Raw genomic sequence first — 21,314 nt, 5'->3', positions numbered from 1 at the left:
GGTTTACGTGCCCTGTCAGAAGATTGAATTTCTAGTCCCTTAAACAAATGTCAGGCAGGTAAGACCAAGAGTCACAACACACTTGAGCATCTTAGTGAGCTGGCAAGAAAGAGCAGGTAGGTGGGCCACGTGGTGGTGCATGCATGCCTGTAATCTCATTGACTCTGGAGCCTGAGGCAGGAGGACCACAAGTTCAAGGCCAACCTCAGCAACTTAGTGAGTTCCTGTATCAACATAAATAATTGTTTAAAAGGGTTGGAGATGTAGGTCAGTGGCAGAGTACCCCTGGGTTCAATCCCCAGAACTTAGAGAAAAAATTAAAAGAAGTAGGTAAATGCTTTCACAGTGCTATTGAAATGACTAAATTCCACACAGCTGCATGTGCAGTGTGTATTAATTTCTTTCAGATGCTGCTGCATCCTTGCAGCACAGAGGCTTATTAAAAATAAATGGTCCTAGGTTTCTATATTGGTAAAACTAGATCAATTAGTCTTGGAATTGATGCTGAGATATAGGCAACTCTAAGGTTGGTGTCTGTGATCTCAAGAGGGCAGAGTAGAGCAGATAGGATTTCTGAGAGATCTTGGGAATGGAGGTAGGCAGAGTCTGCAGTATGACTAGAATAATAAGATCAGAACCAGAATTTCAGCATATGTATCTTCTCCATGTGATCTGTGTAAGGTTCTGCATCAGGAGGAAACTATGCCAAGGAGAATGTAAACAATTTTACAGGGAGCCTAAGTCTGGTTTGGCTTACCCATTTTGATAGTATCATTGGAAGCTTTTACAATGATTGCTGATAGCGAACATGATTTGACTGATTAGACCCTAAGAAAGAACCCTGGGTTCTATAAGAGAAAATAAAATAGCTATTGGTAGGATGATCATATAATTTATTGTGTAAACTGAGACATTTTTAAGAGGGAAGAAGAAAATTACTAATAACTAAGTCAGAAAAACAGACATAGAATAGAACTGTCCTTGGTAAACCAGGATATCCACTAACCCTAAGTTGGGTGACTTCCTCAGGTTGAATGTTTTGGTCTCCCCAAGGAAGATCAAAAATTTTATGTGAAGTAGCCTTGGGTTCAGTAAATCTTTCCCAGAGCCACTCAGAATAAACAGACATACACAGCACCTAGGCACAGTATAGCTCTATCAAGCAAACGTGGATTATTATATGTTAATATTAATAGAGGCAGTTGATGTTTCTTCAGTAACTGTGAACTTCATAGAGAGAAACTCAATTTTAAAACCCATTTTTACTTGAAATCCTCTTATGCATTTTAAGTATAAACATTATGCCAGAAAAAAGTAGCTAAAACTAGATAATAAGAGCAATTGATTCAGTTCAATTTTCTTCTGCATACTCCTTCTAAATATTAATGCCCTTGATAATCCTTGTCTTAAACATATAACACTCAATGGGATTTGATAATAGGGAATAGAAATAAATGCAAAATAATGACTTAAGCTTAGCAAAGCAAAGATTATGCTGCATGGATAAGAGTTTATTATTTAGGAAATTAACAGGGAAAGGAGTTCTCAGGACTATTAGATGATAATGTGTTTCCGAGTAAGGAAGAGAATTTATTTTATATCATAATTTATAGAAAAATCCAGGCTATACCTCCACTCTTAGAGAAAGGCATGATAAAAGGTTTATGATGACAATTACATGCTAGTTTAAGGTACTGAGGAAAAAATCAAATAATTATCATAATCCCTAATGTTCATCTGATGAACCCTTCCTCCAAATGAGAACTACCAAAGGTGCCATTCTAATCCTAGAGATAAGTGATGTGATATGATATAGTAGAAAGGACATAAGTTTGGGAATACATCAAACCTGAGTCTCACTCCTGGTTTCATCACTTCCTTGGCTGTGCATTTCTGGGCAAGTTATTTAGCCAACTGAACCTCAGTTTCTTCATCACTGAGATGGGAGTAATAATATCTACATTGTAGTAACGTTGGGAAAAGTAGAAAATATCCTTAAACAGAGTGCCCAGCACAGAATGTATACTGGACAAATGACAGATACTTAAATGATTTTCCAAACTGCCCTTACCTTGGGAGTTTTACAGTCTAAGTGATGTCCAAGTGTTAACGAGTGACACAGGAGTAGGGTGATTTTTTTGTAAGTCTCAGAGCATCTGAAAAGGCCTCATTGAGGAGAGCAGACCTTAGGTGAGTCTCAAGGAAAGCTAGAACACCGCCTTATGAGGATACAGAGAGCATCCATCTATGGCAGGAAGAAGGGAGGTAGCAAAGGCAAGAAAGCACATGGTATTTTTAAAAAAGATTTGTGGGGAAAGCAGTAGGTGATAGTGTTATAGAAGTAGTTAGGGCCAAATTGTAAGGGGCTTTTAATGACAAATACAAAGTTTGGACTTAATTTCATAGCAATGGGGGAATCACCGAGGTCTTTTGAATTGAGAGAAGGGAATGATACTTAGCATAAAATGAGAGCTTTAGAGCTGTAAAGAAATGTTAGATGTCACTTCCAATTACAGAGAATTAAATAAGACTGCCAAAAATGTCAGACAGATTGCAGCGTATCTTAGTGGTTGAACACATGCTTAGCATGCTTGCGTCCTGAGTTCGATCCCCAGCACCTCCCACACCCCCCCACACACACAAACACACAAACACACACACACACACACACACACACGTGAAGGATGGATTCAGTAGATTAGAAATAGATGATATGAACACTACGTAGGTCACCCCCATAGAAATCTATGTAGGAAGTGGTGATGGCTGGCCTGGGTGGGATGGGGGAGTGGGGATCAGCAGTCATAAATAATGTCAAGATTGCAATCCCAAGTGGCAGGGAAAAGTGGGACATCAACTGAAGTGGCAGATGACAGAGAAAACTGTTTACAGAGAGGAGGAGTTTAGTTTCCACCAGAAACTTGAGGAACTATTGGGGAGGAGGTGGACACTCTGGAAGGGCAGGAAAATTCTTCCCTTTCATCGACCAGGGCCCCTTTGTTCTCTAGGAAGATCATTTCCTTTGCTGAGAATGTGTCCATGTAGCAGGCTGACATGGGACAGGCAGTTAGACCAACTGAATGAGTACTGCTCACACATTGTGCAGGCAGATCATGAGGAGATAGTAGAAGCCAGGAGAATAGGTCAGAGCTCTGCAGGAGTGAAGGAAAGACATGGACTGACCTTGGCACCTCTGCATCTAGGAGCAGAAAAAGATAGTGCCAGTAAACCAGACAAAGAAACCCAGGGATTTGTAGTGGGTCATGTCTGCCTTTTGTTGTGATTTCTCTGCTTTCATTCATAGTTAGGAACCTGATGCTGACACAGTCAGGACAAGGGCTGACAGTGGGAAGGTCACAGCACCAAGGGTTCTAGGTTGCTACAGGAAGTCATTCCAGGGAGCTACTACAGATTCAGGAGAGAGAAAAGGGAAACCAGGAGGGGACAATAGACTGTGAAAAAGGAGTGCATGAATGCAGTCTGCAGGGAGGGCAAAGGGCAGATGTGGTGGGAAGTAGGGGATGTGCAGGGGAGAATGAGGGAGGTTGGACCCAGACCCAAGCAGTGCTGAATGGACTTGCTCTTGAGAACAGTCTCAGTGCTATTGCCCAAGAAGGACAGAAAAGAATTCTGGGTAGGTCCCTGGGCTTCTAGCTGCCCCTTTTCATTGCTGGCTAAGTTGTACCCTCCTAAAAGTACAAAGACCAAATGAGTACTACACTGCTAGGCCAGAACTATCCCAGCACTAAAGGCAGCAGTGCTTTTCGCTCTTTCAAATCACTTGGGCTCTGAAATTCTGGTAATGGATCATCCACACCAGTACTCTGACTTAGGAAACTTTAATCCCATTTGATTCCTCCCAGGCACCCAGTCCTCCAGCCTGGCCCTACCTCCTATAGTTAATGTGAACTCAGAGAAGGCAAAGTACATTTAGCCTGATTCAAAAAGTGTTAAGAAAATAAGGTATATGTCATCTATATATGTGTGTGTGTGTGTGTGTGTGTGTGTGTATATATATATATATATATATATGTATATATATATATATATATATGTAAATATCCCCAAAAGCAAATGTGACAATCGTGAGGATCACATGTTGAGCTAATTATCTGCTACTCTGATACTCTGGTGAAGTGACTAAGGGGAGATGTGAGAGGCTGCTCTTTAGCTTTATTAACCTTCCAAATTTATTCCTTCTATAATAATCCTTTTCAACTGGTTAATGTTTAAAATGGCTGTATCATTATCTGAAATTTATTTACGTGGAGTTTTTTTTTTTGTTAATATGCTATATTTACTTGATCTATAAAATGGGATTGCAGCAGGGAAAAAAGTCTCCTTTGAAAATTTAATGAAGAACCTTTTTATGATTAGATTTAAAAAGGAAATTTAATGTACCAGATAACAGACTTACATGCAACCTGTTTCTCTACCACAGAAACTGAAATGTTCTTAAAATCCAAGGTAATGCAATTAGAAAATAAGGTCTGGGATGGGAGTTAAGGTCCTGAGAGACCACTTAATGAAAATGTATGATATCCTTTTTAAAAATATGCTTTAAAACAATACTGTATTAATCATCATGACAAAATGGATCAGTCATTTAAAGCACTTTAACTTTTCTGCATCTCTCCACTCACGCCTCACTCCACCCCCTCCCATACCACGCCTGGGTTGTTCCCACGGACCTCTCTCTCCTCCCCTCGTGCCCAGTCCCTCTTTCATGCCACTTCCTTGCAGAAGACGCACCAGAGTGCCCTGCAGGTACAGCAGAAAGCCGAGGCGCTGCTCCAGGCCGGCCATTATGATGCGGATGCCATCCGGGAATGTGCTGAGAAGGTGGCCCTCCACTGGCAGCAGCTGATGCTGAAGATGGAGGATCGGTTAAAACTGGTCAACGCATCTGTGGCCTTTTACAAAACTTCTGAACAGGTGAGGGAAAGGCAGAGATGTGTGGGACTGAGGCTGACAGAGGGCTGTTCCCTGCTTCCCATTGCAATTTTGCAATTCTATTCCAAGAACCAGTCCTTCTTATGTTTTTCATTACAGCAGTGAACCATGTGATTTATTTCTCAAACTCATACCTGTATGGAGGTGTTAAAACAGAAATGGGGTACATGCTAAATGCTGGATTCGAGCATTGTATCAGTCCACAATTGCCACAGTAATGTCATGTAACCAACCAACTGCCTTAAACTCAGTGGTGTAAACAAAAAGCATTTATTTTTTGCTTAAGTATCTGGGGACCAATTGATCTTAGCTAAACTTGGTAGAGCGAGGCTCTAAGCTGTACATTGCATCCAGGAATGCTCCTGTGTTTCCCATCCTCCTTCTCCAGCAGCTACTCGAGGCGCATTCATGGTTAAAGGCAGAAGTGCAAGAGCCCAAAACCTACTGTGCAAGAGCATTTCAAGACTTTATTTCTGTCACATTTTCAATGTCCCATCATCCAAAACAATCACATGGCCGAGTCACCAGTGAGGCAATAATACCTCCAATGAAGGTTGGGAGAGGAAAGTGAACATTTACTGAACAATGATATAATCTATGGCAACTAGGCATTATGCACTGCTTGAAAAACATGTGACTGCTATTCCTGGGGCTTCCAGTCTAATTGAGGAAACAGCTCTGTCCTTGGGGAACTGTGAGCCTAAGTGGTTAAGATGGTGCAGCAATAGGAGAAGTGGCAGGAGATACATACAGCAGGGCCATGGAGATGCAGATATGTTACCATTACATCTATACAGCAACATGGGCAAGGCCCAAGGATATTTTTTAAGTAATTTGGATACTGTCAGGGAATTCTTTTCATGAAATAGAGGCTTAAAGCAGGACTAATTTTATTCAGTGTAAAATAGTTTTCTTGTTGAATTGCATCCTAGTAGAAATAGATAAAAAATACACTCCCCTCTGGATGACTTTTGGGGACCATGGGAAGTCTGTGTTGGAGCAAAGAAAACATGCCCATCAGAGCCTTCAGTCTGTGTTATAGTTCATACACCTGGCATTTCTTCTGTTTTTTCAGAGAGATGATGCTTTTGATGGCCACAGAAGTGAGAGTAGCAAGCTAAGATGATAGAGCTTCCCCAGTTGATCTATAATCAACACAATATAAATCAAATCCCAACAAGCTTTTTTGTAGAAATTGATATGCTGATTCTAACACTTGTATGGAAATAAAATGCATATGCAAATAATGCAAATGCAAAGAACCTGGAATAGCCAAAACAATCTCAAAAAGGAAGAACAAAATTGGAGGAGTTACACTACCTGTTTTAAAGATTTACTCTAAAGCTGCCATGATCAAGACAGAATAATATTGGTGTAAGAATAAACACAATGGGATAGAATGGAGGTTATAAAAGTTGATACATGTTTATTTAGTCACTTTATTTTTGATAAAACAATTCCATGAACAAAAGAAAGTCTTTTCAGCAATTGGCACTATCCAACTGAATGTCTATATGGGAAAAAGTGAAACTTAATTCCTATCTAATGCATAAATTTCCATTTGAGATGGATCAGATGGTGAAGGGGACAGAGCACTAGATTAAGAGTCCGGAAATCTGACCCTAAATTGACCTTGCTGCAGGTTACTTTATCTTTCTGAATTTGTTTCCTCACCTGTGAAAGGATTTATACTTAAATCATTTCACTTCTAACTTCCATACTGATTGGTTCTAAGTCCATTCTTATCATTGGACATATCTCAAGTAGTCTTATTCTTAATGTTTTTGTACATCTATTATCTGTTTTATCTCAAGACAATGGGTTGCCTGCACATATTTAAATGTCTCACATGAAGACAAGTACTAGAGATGGGACTAGACAAGCAACCCAGGATCTAGGAACAGACAGACCTTCTCATGATATGAGAAACATGTCTGGCCATTAGGATGTTCTACCTGAGACATCTTTCAGCTCAGTTCATAACTCTGTGAACATCCTGTCCATTGACACATCTTCCATCAAAAGCAATGGCTTTCTCAGAAGAGGCCAAAGACAATTATACCTGCTCTCCCCTGTTGCTATATCTAAGCAAGTAATCAAAGTCTATTGAAGAAGTAGGAATTCAAGTTTCGTCTTTCTGTAGCCTCCCTTAGCCCCTGATACCAGACTACCTTGAATCTCCCACTGTATGACCCAGCCATACTTTCCCTTCAAACCCCCTTCAAAATGCTCTGCATTCTCCTGAGGTCATTTATAAGGTCACTCAGCCTGGCCTTTTTCCACATTTTACACCTGAAAGTCTTCTTAACTGTCTTTTATGTTGACTCAGATTTATTTTCCCTCTGAAGGAAATGTACATTTTGCAATAGGGGGCCTGGAGATGTCACTGCCTTATAATAGGACTTTGGGACATTTTTCCCAGGGGAAGAGAAAAATGACTTTCATTTATGGCCCATAAATCACATAACAGTGGCAATTTACCTCTGCTCGGGTCTCCTTACTGCAGGACAAGTGCAGATGGTTGGAAATTGAGCATCTTCTCCAAATCCCATTTCCTATTCTACAAATTTGCAGTTATTGTGAGGTTATATTAATATTAAATATATAAAAACACTTTGGAATACCCAAAATATACTATTTTCCTTCCTTTTTATTCTTCATACTATTCCTTAGTTATGTCATCAACCCCCATAGCTACAGCCTTCAGCCATCAACTTAAGAAGACAATCCCAAAATCCATATCTCCAGTTGCAGATTGTCTCCCAAACTCCAGTCACAGGCTTCTCACTGCCTCCTGGACTTCTCTTAGACTCTTAGTTGCCCCAGGGACACTACATACGCTAAATCTACAGACTGACTTTTGAATGAAACATGTCACTGTGTGGAGTTCTGTGGGCTGAAGATCCTCAGCGACCACTTCCTAACTGATTAATTTACCAAGTGTTTCTCTCCATGATTCCTTAGGTATGCAGTGTCCTGGAGAGCTTAGAGCAAGAATACCGGAGAGATGAGGACTGGTGTGGTGGAAGAGATAAACTGGGGCCGGCTGCAGAGATCGACCATGTTATTCCACTCATCAGCAAACATTTGGAACAAAAGGAGGCCTTCCTTAAGGTCAGAGCACATTTTCATGTAAAGTCTCAGACCCAGCCTGTTCATATGGGCCTCCCATTCCCCTGTTTTTACTAACTTCTAATCTGAAGAGGAGAAGAGATTGTAGAGAAGATGTTGATGGGTCAGTTGGAAAAGTAGTAAGGTTATATTTCAAGCATTCATTTCTCTTTTAGCACTTTGGGTATCATTAGACAGGATATACCATTACTACTGCTGCCAAATTTGAATATCCTGATATCCTGTGGATGTTGTTAACTGAGAAAAATACATTCTTTCACTCAGTTGTATGGTTTATAAAATTACTTTTTGATTGAAAAATATGAAACACTATTAAAATGTATAAAACACTATTAAAAATCTTTTATAAATAGATGATGAAAAGTTTAGGATAAGAATTAAGCAAATAAATTTAGATATGTTTATTTATCAGTCTAGCAATTGTCAGTTACCAATAAATGTCATGCTGTTTATTCTCCTATATGAAGGTAGCATACCTTTCCTGGTCTTTTCTAAAAGAGCCTGAGCCTCCCAGGGAGCAAGCACAGCCCTGCTATGCACAGGCTTCAATGGAGCAGGAAGATCTTTGATCTTCTCTCAGTCATCTGTGTTCAGGCCAATCTAAGGCTCCTTCATTCCTAAATTTCTCACTTTCATGTTCTATTTCCTCTCAGGTAAGCACAAAAGAGAATGTTTATACCCTCACATACTGCCACTATTTTTATGCGATTCTATAATTAACTGCCTTTCTTTTATTAGGAATTTTCTCTACTTGACCACCTTTTTGGGTTTTATTTTTTGTTCAAGTTGGTCTTCTCCTATCTCTCTGGTATCTGAAGCTGTATTGGTCAGAACCTTTAGTCATCAGCTCTTGCTAATATGATTAAACAGGAATTCTTCCATGCTGGGCTTGAGATAATTTAAAAAGTCTTCCCTATTATAAAGCAAAATTTAAAACAAATTTATTTAAGTAGAGTACATCAAGGATTTTAAATATAGGGATAAAGGAATTTGTTCATAAAATTAAAAATTTCTTTTGAAGGAGAAAAAATAAACTTTTCTGGGTTGATATTTTTCATATGTTCCTAAAATCATAGAGAGAAACTCTCCATTGCTATGGGAATTCTGTGCCCAACATAATGCCATGCTCTATTTGTATACATTACTTGATCCATTTCAGATTCTTTAGTTTTAGACCACCATCAAGCTGTTAAACTTATGCCCCTGAGAGTTTGTGGACCCACTAACAGACTTCTATCAAAGATCCCAGAAACTTTCGTTGCTAATTTTTATATAATCATAAAATCATATGGTTTTAGAATTATATTAATCATATGTTAATTAGATAACAATTTTAATCATACAATTTATAGGATCTGAGGTTAAGTATAAGAAGGTTTTCAAATTTAACAATTTGGTCTAGAGATAATTTAATTCTGGAAACATGGATTAAAAATTAGTATGCTAGCATGTTACTTTTTTAAGCAGGAGAAATAAAACTTCTTTTTAGAGAAATCCAGAAACTATATAGGCTTGAGAAACTAGAAATACACTGTCAGTAGACCTAGATTCTAGGTCTGAGTTGCTTCTTACCTGTGCCCTTTCTGGGCCTCAGTCTTGTCCATCAGTATAACAAGGAGAATGTGACCTATCCTCTCTGCCACCCACTACTGACTCAAGTCTTAAAGGGCTCTTAAAGGCATAATGACTCTTATACTGTTATGGAGATGAGTATTTTCTAATAACAGAAAGCTTATTAGTGTTTTTAGATAAGGGATGGACAGACATATATATTTGAAAATGCAGGTAACAATTTCCATTTGTATTTAGAATATATGGTTAATAAGTGTGTTTACAAAATTTTTTTTGTTTCACCAATCAAACAAATATTAAAGAGGGCTTTTGTTCCCTGGACTTTCATCAGTGGTCATATAAGAAGCATTCTAGTAGAAGAAGAAAACCAACCTGAGAGTGAATATTAGTAATGCCAGGTCAACATACAGGTAGTCAAGGAATTTCACTGATTTCTGATTTTATCTGAAATGGAAAGGAGACAGGCACAGATAAAAGGAAAGCTCAGAGTGTGAGACTCCTAAATTGTAATTGGACCATCCATGAACCAGAAATGACCTCTAGAGCTGTGCTCCCTCAGGATTCCTCCAGTATCTTCATGACTGTCAAGCCCTCCTAAAAAGTGGAAGGAGGACACCCCTGTCTGGTGGCTTGAATGCCAGACAGTGGCTGGGGACAGGAGCCCCCTCACACCTTTGTCTCTCTCAGGCCTGCACCCTGGCACGGCGGAACGCTGAGGTGTTTCTCAAGTACATCCACAGGAACAACGTCAGCATGCCCAGTGTTGCTAGCCACACTCGGGGACCTGAGCAGCAAGTGAAAGGTCAGTGAGAGGCCAGTTTCTCCCTACATAATACTGTGGACCTAGTCTTCATGCTATCTCAAATTTTCTGATTCCTCTCCTTAAAGAAGAAGTCTGATGTAGAATGGTGTGGGCATTGGTGATTCATGGTCATTTCTTAACATGCATCAAGATTTTGAATGGAAAAATGGGGATAAATTTTCCCCAAACTTTTTTGCAATGTCTTGAAAGTCCAGGGCTACACTGCCTAGTGGAATTTTCTGAAATAATGGAAATGTACAATATGGTAGCCAATAGTCACATGTGGCTATTGAGCACTTGAAAAGGGCTAATGCAACTGAGGAACTAATCTTTTATTTTTATTTAATATTAATTAATTTAAATGTAAATAGTCATATGTGGCTTGTGCTAACATACTGAATAGCACAAGACTCAGCATCTTATACCCTGGCAATAAGGCATGGACTGAGAAACACAAAACCAAGATCTAACTGTAGAGCTGTCACTTATTGCCTAAGCTTTTAAAACTTTAGTTTTCTTATTTAAAATGGGGAGGATATCTAGGCTCTCGCTACTAAAAATGTGGTCTCCAGACTTACAGCATTGACATAACTATGAATCTCAGGTCCCAACCAAACCTACAATCAGAATCTGCATTTTGGCATGACCTGCTCCCAGCCCACCAACCACGTGATTTGTGTGCAAGTCAAATTTATATAACTACCATTCTAGATAAACTTTAATAACTCTGAATTTTATAAAGTCTATGATTATATGAAAAAATGTATAACCTTTAAAAATTGCTTATTATCTGATCGCATTAAGCTCAAGTTATTATCTTGCTACCTTAAATTATTACTCTAGCCATGCAGAAATTAGCCTTTGAGTAGATGAAGAGTTTAATACATGTCCACTTATAAAAACAGACAAATACAACCCTGGATGAAGTGGGTGGCGAACCCGAGCTGACTTGGAGTGAGGAGTAGGACAAGCTTGGAGACACCATGAACAGAATAGGGATGTATGACCTGCTTTAGATAGGGTTTTCCCCCCTGCTCAGAGAGCTCAAGAGCTGGGAAGATCAAAAGCCACTGAAAAGAATTAAACTTAGGAGCCAAAGTTCCCTACAGAGAAGAGGGACACACAGTTCCTTTTCCAGCTATGCTATTCTGTTTTTGATTGAGAGAACCTGTGGGTGGCTAACATCATGTCACCCTCTCCTTCCAGCACATTTCAGAGCATATGTTCTGACTTCCCAATGCAGATGGCAGCTTGGGTGAGGCCAGCTGCTGCTGCGAGGCCACACCCCACCTACACTTATGTGTATATAGATGAGGGCCAGGCACCCAGAGGGTGTCCATCTTCTTGGTCCAAGGGAAAGTTGTCACTTGTATGAAAGCTGTCAAGAAGGGGGAAAAATGAAACTTGAAACCCTTTAGGGGTTTTGCCTGATTTGGGTTGATTCTCTCAGCCACTACAGAGAGAAGCTGCTGTGAGCAAAACTCTGACTGGTGGACATAAAGACTAATGGAGGCAGGTGCTCACTCCATCTTTCCCCAGTAGAAACTTTCATCTGGGCAGGGACCTGGAATTCCTTCTGTATCTGTTTCCTTTTCACCTGCTGCCTAGACCCAGATCCAGTGCCACATATTCTAGGTTTCACTTATAGGAGCAAAGATTGCTGCATAACACCCCCAAACATGATCAAACATGAGCATTTATTGTTCAAGTAACTGAGCACTGACTGGGATTAACTACTGTGGTCCTGCTTGGTAATGCAATTGTGCTTCAAGCTGGCCAGCTTGGCTCCTTAACTATGGGTAAGGTTTTTCCTATTCATGCTGAGATCCAGGTCGAAAGGTAGAAGTTACCCAGAAGTGATTTTAAGCAAGCACATTTCAAGTTTCTGCTAGCATCATATCTGTTAACAACCTATTTGCCAAAGTAAGTCATGTGGCCAAGCCAAAAATCAGTGAGGGGGTGAGGAAGTATACTTCACCTCTCTGGGAAAGAACTGAAAAGCTACATGATGAAGGCATAGACAGATGTAGGGAGTGGAGAATGACTGGGAACCAAGAAAGGTCTCAGTCTATGGGAGCTATTCTTAGAGCCAAACCTCTAGGGGTGTTAAAAGTGAATAAAATCAACAAAACTTTTAAGTATAAACACCACAACTTGGGTTGTACCATATTGGTAAAGCACAGCAATGTGTGCTTTATAGCTCCAGTAGCCTGGAGACCAGGGTGGCTAAAGGCTTTGAAGTCAAACACACTTGGACCAAATCTGAGTTCAACCCCTTCCTATCTGAATGACCCTGAGCAAATTACTTATACTCTCTTAGTCTCAGTTTTCTTATCTGTAAAACAAGAATAATAAAAGTACATTCATCATAGAGTATTGTAAAAATATGTGCCTGCCACATAATGAGTGCTTACTAAATATTAATTATTCATTATTGTTATGTATTTTATTAATATCTAATTAGCAGGAAGTAAGAGTCAGACATAATACAAAATAAATATGGTTTCTTCAAGCATAGAATATGCCATTTAAAACACTTAAGAAACCAATCTTGGGGCTGAGGAGATAGCTCAGTTGATAAAGGACTTGCTTTTTGTGGTTTGTAAGCACAAGGCCCTGGGTTCGATCCCCAGCACCCTAAAAAAAAAAAAAAAGAAAGAAACCAATCTTTGTAGCTAGCTACTGCTGAAAGGAGTAGAAAGGAAAAGAACATGAACTGAACACCCACCATAGCCCCCTTGTGGTGCTATGTGACTGGTTGGGTTGTTTCCTTCCTCTTTATCATCATTAGAGTTAACAGCTTTCAGCTTTCTTATGATCAGACCCAAACAACATGGAAGTTTGGACCTAGAGACAACACAGCTTTCCTATGCCCTCTATTCAGAAGTTGTGGCTGAGTTTCTCCTGTTAAACTGCTGTGTGTCAAACTCTTATGCAGTGCTGAGAAGGAGACTGTGGGCCCTCCATACCTTACCCCAGCCCTCGCTATACCACTCATCTCCTGCCCTTCTTCTAGCAACTCCTCAGGAATGCTGGGAGCCCTGGCAACATCCATCCATGCTCATTAAGCTTCAGGGCCACCTGAGTTGGTTACTATTTTAGGGACAACTGCTTCCCAGCGTCTCTTACAACCAAGGACTAACTTTGGTGTGAGGAGAATCAGGGTCACTTGTAAGTTGCTGGTGGCATATCCTTCCTCCCCCAGTAGATGGAACCCTCAGTAACAGGCTTTTGCCCTAGTCTCCCTGATCTTGTTCCCTTCTGGGGAATTTTCTGTCCCCAGATTTTGCTCCCTTTCCTCTGATGCTGGATTAGCCCTGTGGGGAAGCTTGAAAATCACAGTCACCTGGTGCATGAGCAGTGGGCATGAGTTGGTTGGGGATTTTCTCAGCACTTTTCATAACCAATGCTCACTTCCTCTTCCCACAGCCATCTTGAGTGAGCTCTTACAGCGGGAGAATCGTGTTCTACACTTCTGGACCTTGAAGAAACGGCGGTTAGACCAGTGCCAGCAATATGTGGTATTTGAGCGCAGTGCTAAGCAGGTATGTCCAGAGATTTCTCTGGTTTTGCCTCAGTTGTGAGGAGTGTAGAGGCCCAAATAACCAACGCTTGGGACAACCCAGAAGAGGGCCACAGCAACAGAGTGGAGGTGGGAGTGAAGAGATGAAAGAGAACAGGTTGCATCTTTTAGTAATTCAGATTTACCAAGCACCCTCTTCTGGGTTTGACTCCAGCAGATGTAAATGGAGGCTAGGGAATTCACAATGCCCCTTGCTCATGGATGGACTGGGCCTGGCTAGGAGAGTTCCCATTCTAATGCTTTAATGGTGTAATGTTCCACATGAGGGGAGAGCTTATTTATTTAAAAACACCTTCAGAGTTACATACCAATCATGTCAACAGCACTTGGGTCCAGCATGTTGTCCCAAACCAAGAACCTTCCTTGCAGTCAGACATGTTTTCCTGTTGACAGCTGCCTTCTGAGGAACTGGGTGGGTTGTTTCCTTCCTCAGGCACTGGACTGGATCCAAGAAACGGGTGAATATTACCTCTCAACACATACCTCCACTGGAGAGACCACAGAGGAGACTCAGGAGCTGCTGAAAGAATATGGGGAATTCAGGGTACCTGCCAAGGTAGGAAACATCCCAAACCCCTCCCCAAGTACACCTAGCAACCCCCATTCTGGCCAGCTTCACATGATGGAAATAAGCCCAGCCTTTGGAAGCATGTTTAGGATCATCTCCTTTGAAATCTGAATATTAGAAGAACTGCAGCTGCTAGGTAGAGCAACTGTAAGTGGGAAGTCAGTTCTTCTACACTGCTCCCAAAGTCTCTTTGGTCCAGAGTCTGGGGTCTGCTAATATTCTTTAAGACCAAATAAGGCAAAAAAGTATGTATTCATGCTAAAATGTGCACACCTCTGTGAACATTTGCACATATCCACATATTAAAATTTGAATAGCTTGGGGAGTCCCAAAGGAAGGGCCATTGACCATGGGTGGGTTCCCAAAATAGGTTTCTTATTTCCTAAGCTGATTATTTCAATCTGGCCTCAAACCTGCTAATGATTCGGGCTGGGGGAACAAGATGTGCACACACCCTTATAACCCCATTCACACTGAGCTGGTGGGGGATACTATAATAGAGGGAAATATGATTTTCATCTGTTTTCACAGCTAGCATTTGATCTGACAACACTTGGGTTTGAGTGAAAACCTGATCTGTCCCAGATCCCTATTTGTAGTGTCCCCTTCTCTTACCTGGGCTCCCTGCCACAGAGGAGCCTTCCTTGGCATCACTTCCTTCCACATGTGGCAGTTACTTTTCCCAGGGCAAGAGCTACTTTTGTGGGGACCGAGGAGAACATATTAATGCCCTAACCTACCCAGAGATCCCTCTGTCACTACAGCACATGTTCTTCCAGTTTGGTGTAACAAACTCAGGCCTTAGCCTCATTCCTGAGACTAAGTGATTATTATCATGATAATTCAAAAGTGATTATTCACTCTCTAAATCCTACACCATGAACTCTCAATATTATGGTACTGTATTCTGCATTACTGTGATTTTTTGGGGCCTTTTTGCCCAATGCAAAGAGCTATGAGTTCAGATGAGAGACTCGTTTCAATATCAGCTAAAGCAAATAGCATAAAGAAGGTGGCAGATATACAGAACCTTGTTCAGATTCAAATGAAAATGGGAACTAATAAAGTGAGTTAAGGATTTTGGGTCTATCTTCTCCTCTCCAGATGGTGCCAATAATGAACCATTAACAGGTTGAGTAGTATCAGCCCACTGGTGTTCCTACCTGCAGAGGATAGACTGCAGCAGATACCCAGAGCTTCTTAGGATCAGCATCTGTCTGTAACCAATTGAATATGTGGAAAACCATCCAGTCAATTCAGTTCATCCTTCCTTTTCCACTTGCTTCATAACTTCCTCCTCTTTTCCATTCATTGTTACCACTCTAATGTGTCCCAGCTTCCTAATTGGGTTCTATGCATGTGGCCTTGCATTTTTAGGTTGTTCAATTCAGGCTATTCTTCACATCTTTAAAAGGTCACTGGTCATATTACCACCCAGTCCAAGAACTTTAATGGTTTTCCAGTCCAACTAAGCTCTCACAGCTTCTACAATTTTCCCCCCACCTCCCCAGTCATATCTTCAATTAATCCTTTACACAGCATTATGCTTCACCTGAATGGGTGAAATTCCTCACCCTTTGAGATATACAGTATATATTTGTTTGCCTTTGTACATTTTCCATATTATTTCTCCATGTAGAATAACCTCCCCTTCCTTCTAGTTTGTGCTTTGTAAAAGGAACCCATCTGATCCTGTGCCATCTCCTCTGTGATCCTGCCTATGTGCCAGGGTGTGACCTGGTCCTCCCCGCCCTACAACCCTTGTCTGTAAAACCTTTAGGCACCTGATCTGGGCCATCTGTTCTCTAATAACCTGAGTGATGCTATCTCCTTCGTAAGCCAGAAAGCTCCTAAGGGACATTTTGTTCATGCTGTGTTCCCCCAGGTTACCTGTCTATATCTTATGCATTTCAGAGAGGTCACAAACTTGGATGAATATAAGGGAAAAGGAAGTTTGGGTTGATTTCAACACCATCCCCCAAATTGATCTGTATTATATATATATATATATATATACATATATATATATATATATTATAATATATATAATATATATTATATATAATAGTATTGTATTATTATATATTATAATATATATTATAATATATAATAGTATTATATTATTATTATATATAATATAACATATAATATAATAATAATATATTAATCTCAGTGGTTTTTTAGTATACTCACATTATAATTTTTTTTTTCTCGGTGCTGGGAATTGAACCCAGGGCCTTGTGCTTGCGAGGCAAGCACTCTACCAACTGAGCTATATCCCCAGCCCTGTATTATATTTTTTCACTTTGGCCCTATATGTTCCATATTCCTCCCAGTTAAACTAACTCTATTAATAAGGTATCATCTTCCCATCTATCATGTTCCAAATCTCAGGGCTATTTGTATCAGAATCTCTACAAGATAACAAATCCAGCTGATGAGTTTCTGAAAAAAGGCAATAGCCACCTGTCCCACCTCAGTGCAGTTTCCTAGGGGCAAATCTCTTTTCCTCAGTCATCATTGGTTTTCATCTGTATAACCAGTGAAATTGATTTAAAATGGAAACTGACTTGACTTTGAATCACAAGAGAGTAAATATGGTGGGCCTCATGATTGAACAGGGTGACAGATTATACTGTTATCATACCCTATTCCAAAAAGAGACCAAGTAGAAGAAACACTGATTATAAAATGGTACTTCTATATTAAACCCCACAAAGATAAGAATAAAAATGAGATAGATTTGGGTGAGTATAAAAGGAAAACAAAATTTCATAGGATGATGTTATGCCTTGACCATCCAAGTAGAAGAATACTAAAGATATTTCCTATTGTGGGTTTCAAAATTTCTAAGAGTTCAGTGCACACAGTGATAGGAGAGGTTAATTATCTTGGCATCTAGAACTCTGTTTCTTCTAAAAGTCAAACTTGTTTTTAGATTCCTTTAAAAAATTTTTTCAGTGGTTTTTTTTAGTGTACTCACAATGTTGCACAACCTTTTCTACTGTTTAGTTCCAGAACATTTTCATCACCCCAAAAAGAAACCCCATACCCATTAACAGTCATTCCCCATTAACCTTTCTCCTCAGGCAACTACTAGTCTACTTTCTATCTCTGTAGATTTGCCTGTTGTGCACATATCATGTAATAGAATCATATAATTTGTGATATTTTGTGTCTAACTTCTCTTCCTTAGCATAATGTTTTCAGGTTTCATCCATGTTGTAGCATTTATCGTTCGTTTTTATGGCTTCCCTCATTTTTATGGCTGAATGATATTTCCATTGTTTGGATATACAACTTTATAGTTATCATTCATCAGAGAATGTTTGACTTGTTTCTAATTTGGAATTATTACAAATAATGTTGCTGTGAACATTCATGTACAATTTTTACTAGGAACATATGTTTTCAGTTCTCTTCTGTGTATACCTGGGGTGTGAAATAACTAGGTTCTATGGTGCCTCTATGTTTAATTTTGAGAAACTGTCAAACTGTTTTCCAAAGTGGTCAAACTATTTTACAGTCTCACCAGCAGTGTCTGGGTTCCAATACCTCTACATCCTCACGAACACAAAGCTATTGTTTGTCTTTTTAATAGAGCCATTTTAGAGGGTGTAAAGTAGTATCTGTTGTAGTTCTGTTGCTAGTAAATAATGATGTGGAGAAAACACTTTTTTATACTGGGAGTTTTATCTCTGAAAGTGGAAGAAGACATGAGATAAACTGGACTTAATTCTTGTTATTTTTCAATTTTTTAATTTTTTATTTTTACAGGCTGCATTTTGATTCATTGGTACAACGATGTAGATTCACACCATTCATGTAATCATACATGTACATAGGGTAATAATGTCTGTCTCATTCCACCATCTTTCATACAGACTTAATTCTTTTTAACACAAGAGAATAAATCAGTAATAAAAGTGACCAGAGCATTTGCTGAACTAAATTATATCTTCTTGGAATTCAGCAAGCAAGGACAAGAGTATCTGACCAATATGTTAGACTGAGAAAAGTAGAATCTAAATATTTAGTTCAGTTAAAATATGATTTTATTCTGTGATTCTGTTCCTGAGAGCTTTAAGGGGCCTTTAGCTCATATGTGATAGGAAATCTTGAAAGGTTAGTTTTTCATATGTAATGCCAAATGATCTACTGTGGAATGAATATGAAGATCTATTTCAAGAAACCTGTTTACCTGCCCAAGGAGATTAGTACTAATCCCACATCTATGAAAAATATATAAACAGTAAATATAAGGAATGCCAGTAATGAAAGGCAAATATGGAAAATTATGAGATTGTAAGACTAATATCAAGGAAATTAAATCTTAAAGACTTGTAAAATGTGCCAAAGACAAAAGGACTTCTTAAAAATGTTGTTCAGAGTAAGGCTCACTAGTTAGAGAGAAAGATGGTAAAGTATTAATTGGTCAAAGAAAATAAAAAAGGGAGGGAGGACAAATAGAAGTATTGAATTTCTCTTCTTAAATCTTTGTCTTTCTCAGCAGATAACATAGAATTCAAAGTAGAAAGGGCAGAACATATCTTAGGGGACACATGAAGCCCAAGATACATGGGCCATCAGTTCTAGATTTCCAGGTCAGGTGAATTACAGTTTCCAAAGTCTCCCTTTTGTCCACAGATCATGCCCAGACTTCTGAACCTATCATTTAACAGATGCTACAATCTGACCCCCACGTCATCAGTCTATATAAAGGTTACTATCTTTGGGGCCAGATTTGAATTTCAAATTGACTTTTTATGAGGAGAAGATATTGTATGGTTTTGTAGAGAAAGAAAGAAGAAACTATGTGTCTGGATGTCCCAGGACCTCAGGAAAAGCTATGACTCAGCCCCCATCGGAAGAATGAGAAGTGTGGCATTGTCTCACTTCTGGAGATGACAACTAGGATGTCACCTCAGACCAAGAGCAACTTGAGCAGCCACGTTGTCTGGTCCTCTCCCCAGAGCAGGGGCTCAGAGATTTCTGTGGTGGTCACCATTATTAGGATTCAACTTCCCTTTTCTCCTCTTCTCTCCTTTCTGCATTTCCATTCCTGCAACCAGCCATCCAAATCCCTGTCTCTGCAATTCAAATCCTCAGAAAGATAGCCTTGATTGACCAGCATGTCACTACTTCTCCTGTTTAGACAAAGCTTTCAGGCCAGGTCAACTTAGCAGTTTCTGGCTTCATATCAATGGGCCGCCCTCCTGGGATAAGTTTTTGCCTTTCTACTTACCAGCTACACACATAATGTGGCAGTTCATGTGGTGCTACTGCAGTCACCATGGTCATCACCGCAGACTCTACTTGGGGTGGGGGGGCATGGCCACTATGGTATCTCACTGAGCCAAATCTGACAATTAATTCTTCCCCCTGGAAACCCTTAGCTCTTGCTGGTTCTAGTTCTACTCATCTCCATCTGATTTGTACATTCATTCACCAGTTCCCCCATTCAACATTTATGGTATGCCTGCTCTTTTCTGGACACTGGAGATAGGTAAACGAATATGATATAACACTCACCTTTTAGGAGTTCATGGTATAATGAGGGAGATACACAAATAACTCTCCTTGACACCTACTAAAATAGAGGCACCTCTGTGTGGTACTGTGGGAACATGGGGAAGGGCCTTGTGTCTTTTGAAGAGGAAAGGAGATGAAAAAGGGACATTGCATTGAAGGTGGGGTGAGAAGGAGTCCTTCACCACAGTGGGAGGGGCATGTGACATTCACCAGGATGCAGTTTTGGGTCATGGAAAGCAGTGGAGACAGGGTCCACTACTTTGACAGGTGAGCCCTGGGTAAGAGCTTGTTCACACTGCTCATTTCACTATTTGCTCCCCAGGCTTCTCAAGTATCTGGAATATTCTTGGCCACAAACCATTCTCCTGGTTGATGTTTTGATGCTTCAGGGTGTAGTTTCCCCTGATGGAGCTGCCCTGGTATAGCTGCTGCCACCCCCTGACTGCAAAACCCCATCTCATGAGCGAAATCATCTTACCAAGAGCAAAGAATACATGTTTCTAGAACTTACATAAAAAAGGATTTCTTGATTCTAACAGCAAATGTTAAGCTCTGTTTTAAGTAAATAGTAAACCTAGGAAAACCCTTTTCATGCAGGAAAAAAAAAAAAAAAAAAAAAAAAACCCTAACTGCAATCAGGTATTATAGAAGTCCTAAGGATACCAAAATTCTTTTCTTAACCAATTCCTGATGCAATGTACTCTTTGCCTGTTTATGACTGAGGGGTGTTTCTCCTGTCCTCACACCCACCACCTCTCCTCCACTCCAAAGCACTTTCACCCTTGATTCCCAGCCTACTGTCCTGAGATAGGAGAGGCTCAGTGTGTTGGATGAGCCAGTGGAGAGCCAGCATCCTCGTCTCCCTGGCCATGTGGCAGGCAGAGCACTCTGCTTGCCTCTCTAGGATTTCTTGGGAGGATCATTCTCCCATGGGAAGGATGGTGGATGAACCTGAAAAGGAGCAAGTAGGAGAGTTAGAAGGGTTAGAAGGTAAAAACTGTGGAATAAAGAAAGTCTCTTCTGTCTTTTCTACTCCAGTGATTTCCTGCCTGTTTCCCTCCAGTGTCTAATTTGTAGCATGATCAAATTTTGGACCTATTTTCCTCCAACCCAAAAGATTTTTTTCTTCTTAGAATATTATTTAAATATTCCAAATTTCCCTTAAGACTTAT

General features: G+C 40.0%; 1 protein-coding gene across 9 annotated transcripts in view; it reads left to right on the top strand.

The window, feature by feature from the left end:
* Positions 1–21,314, top strand: part of Kalrn (kalirin RhoGEF kinase) — a 636,539-nt gene that overhangs the window by 366,469 nt on the left and 248,756 nt on the right. For 6 of the 9 annotated variants that reach the window (XM_047563083.1, XM_047563085.1, XM_047563084.1 and 3 more), the window contains exons 17-21: positions 4,717–4,935; positions 7,918–8,067; positions 10,345–10,459; positions 13,889–14,004; positions 14,476–14,598. In XM_047563083.1, the coding sequence (XP_047419039.1) occupies positions 4,717–4,935; positions 7,918–8,067; positions 10,345–10,459; positions 13,889–14,004; positions 14,476–14,598 (723 nt within the window). The remainder of the gene's footprint in view (positions 1–4,716; positions 4,936–7,917; positions 8,068–10,344; positions 10,460–13,888; positions 14,005–14,475; positions 14,599–21,314) is intronic. The other 3 variants (XM_047563086.1, XM_047563082.1, XM_047563081.1) reach the window with 1 other exon arrangement.

This window comes from Sciurus carolinensis, chromosome 9 (genome assembly GCF_902686445.1).
Source record: "Sciurus carolinensis chromosome 9, mSciCar1.2, whole genome shotgun sequence".
NCBI classification, from domain to species: domain Eukaryota; kingdom Metazoa; phylum Chordata; class Mammalia; order Rodentia; family Sciuridae; genus Sciurus; species Sciurus carolinensis.
The sequence above is the reverse complement of the archived record's forward strand: the minus strand, read 5'-3'. Positions and strand labels throughout refer to the sequence as shown.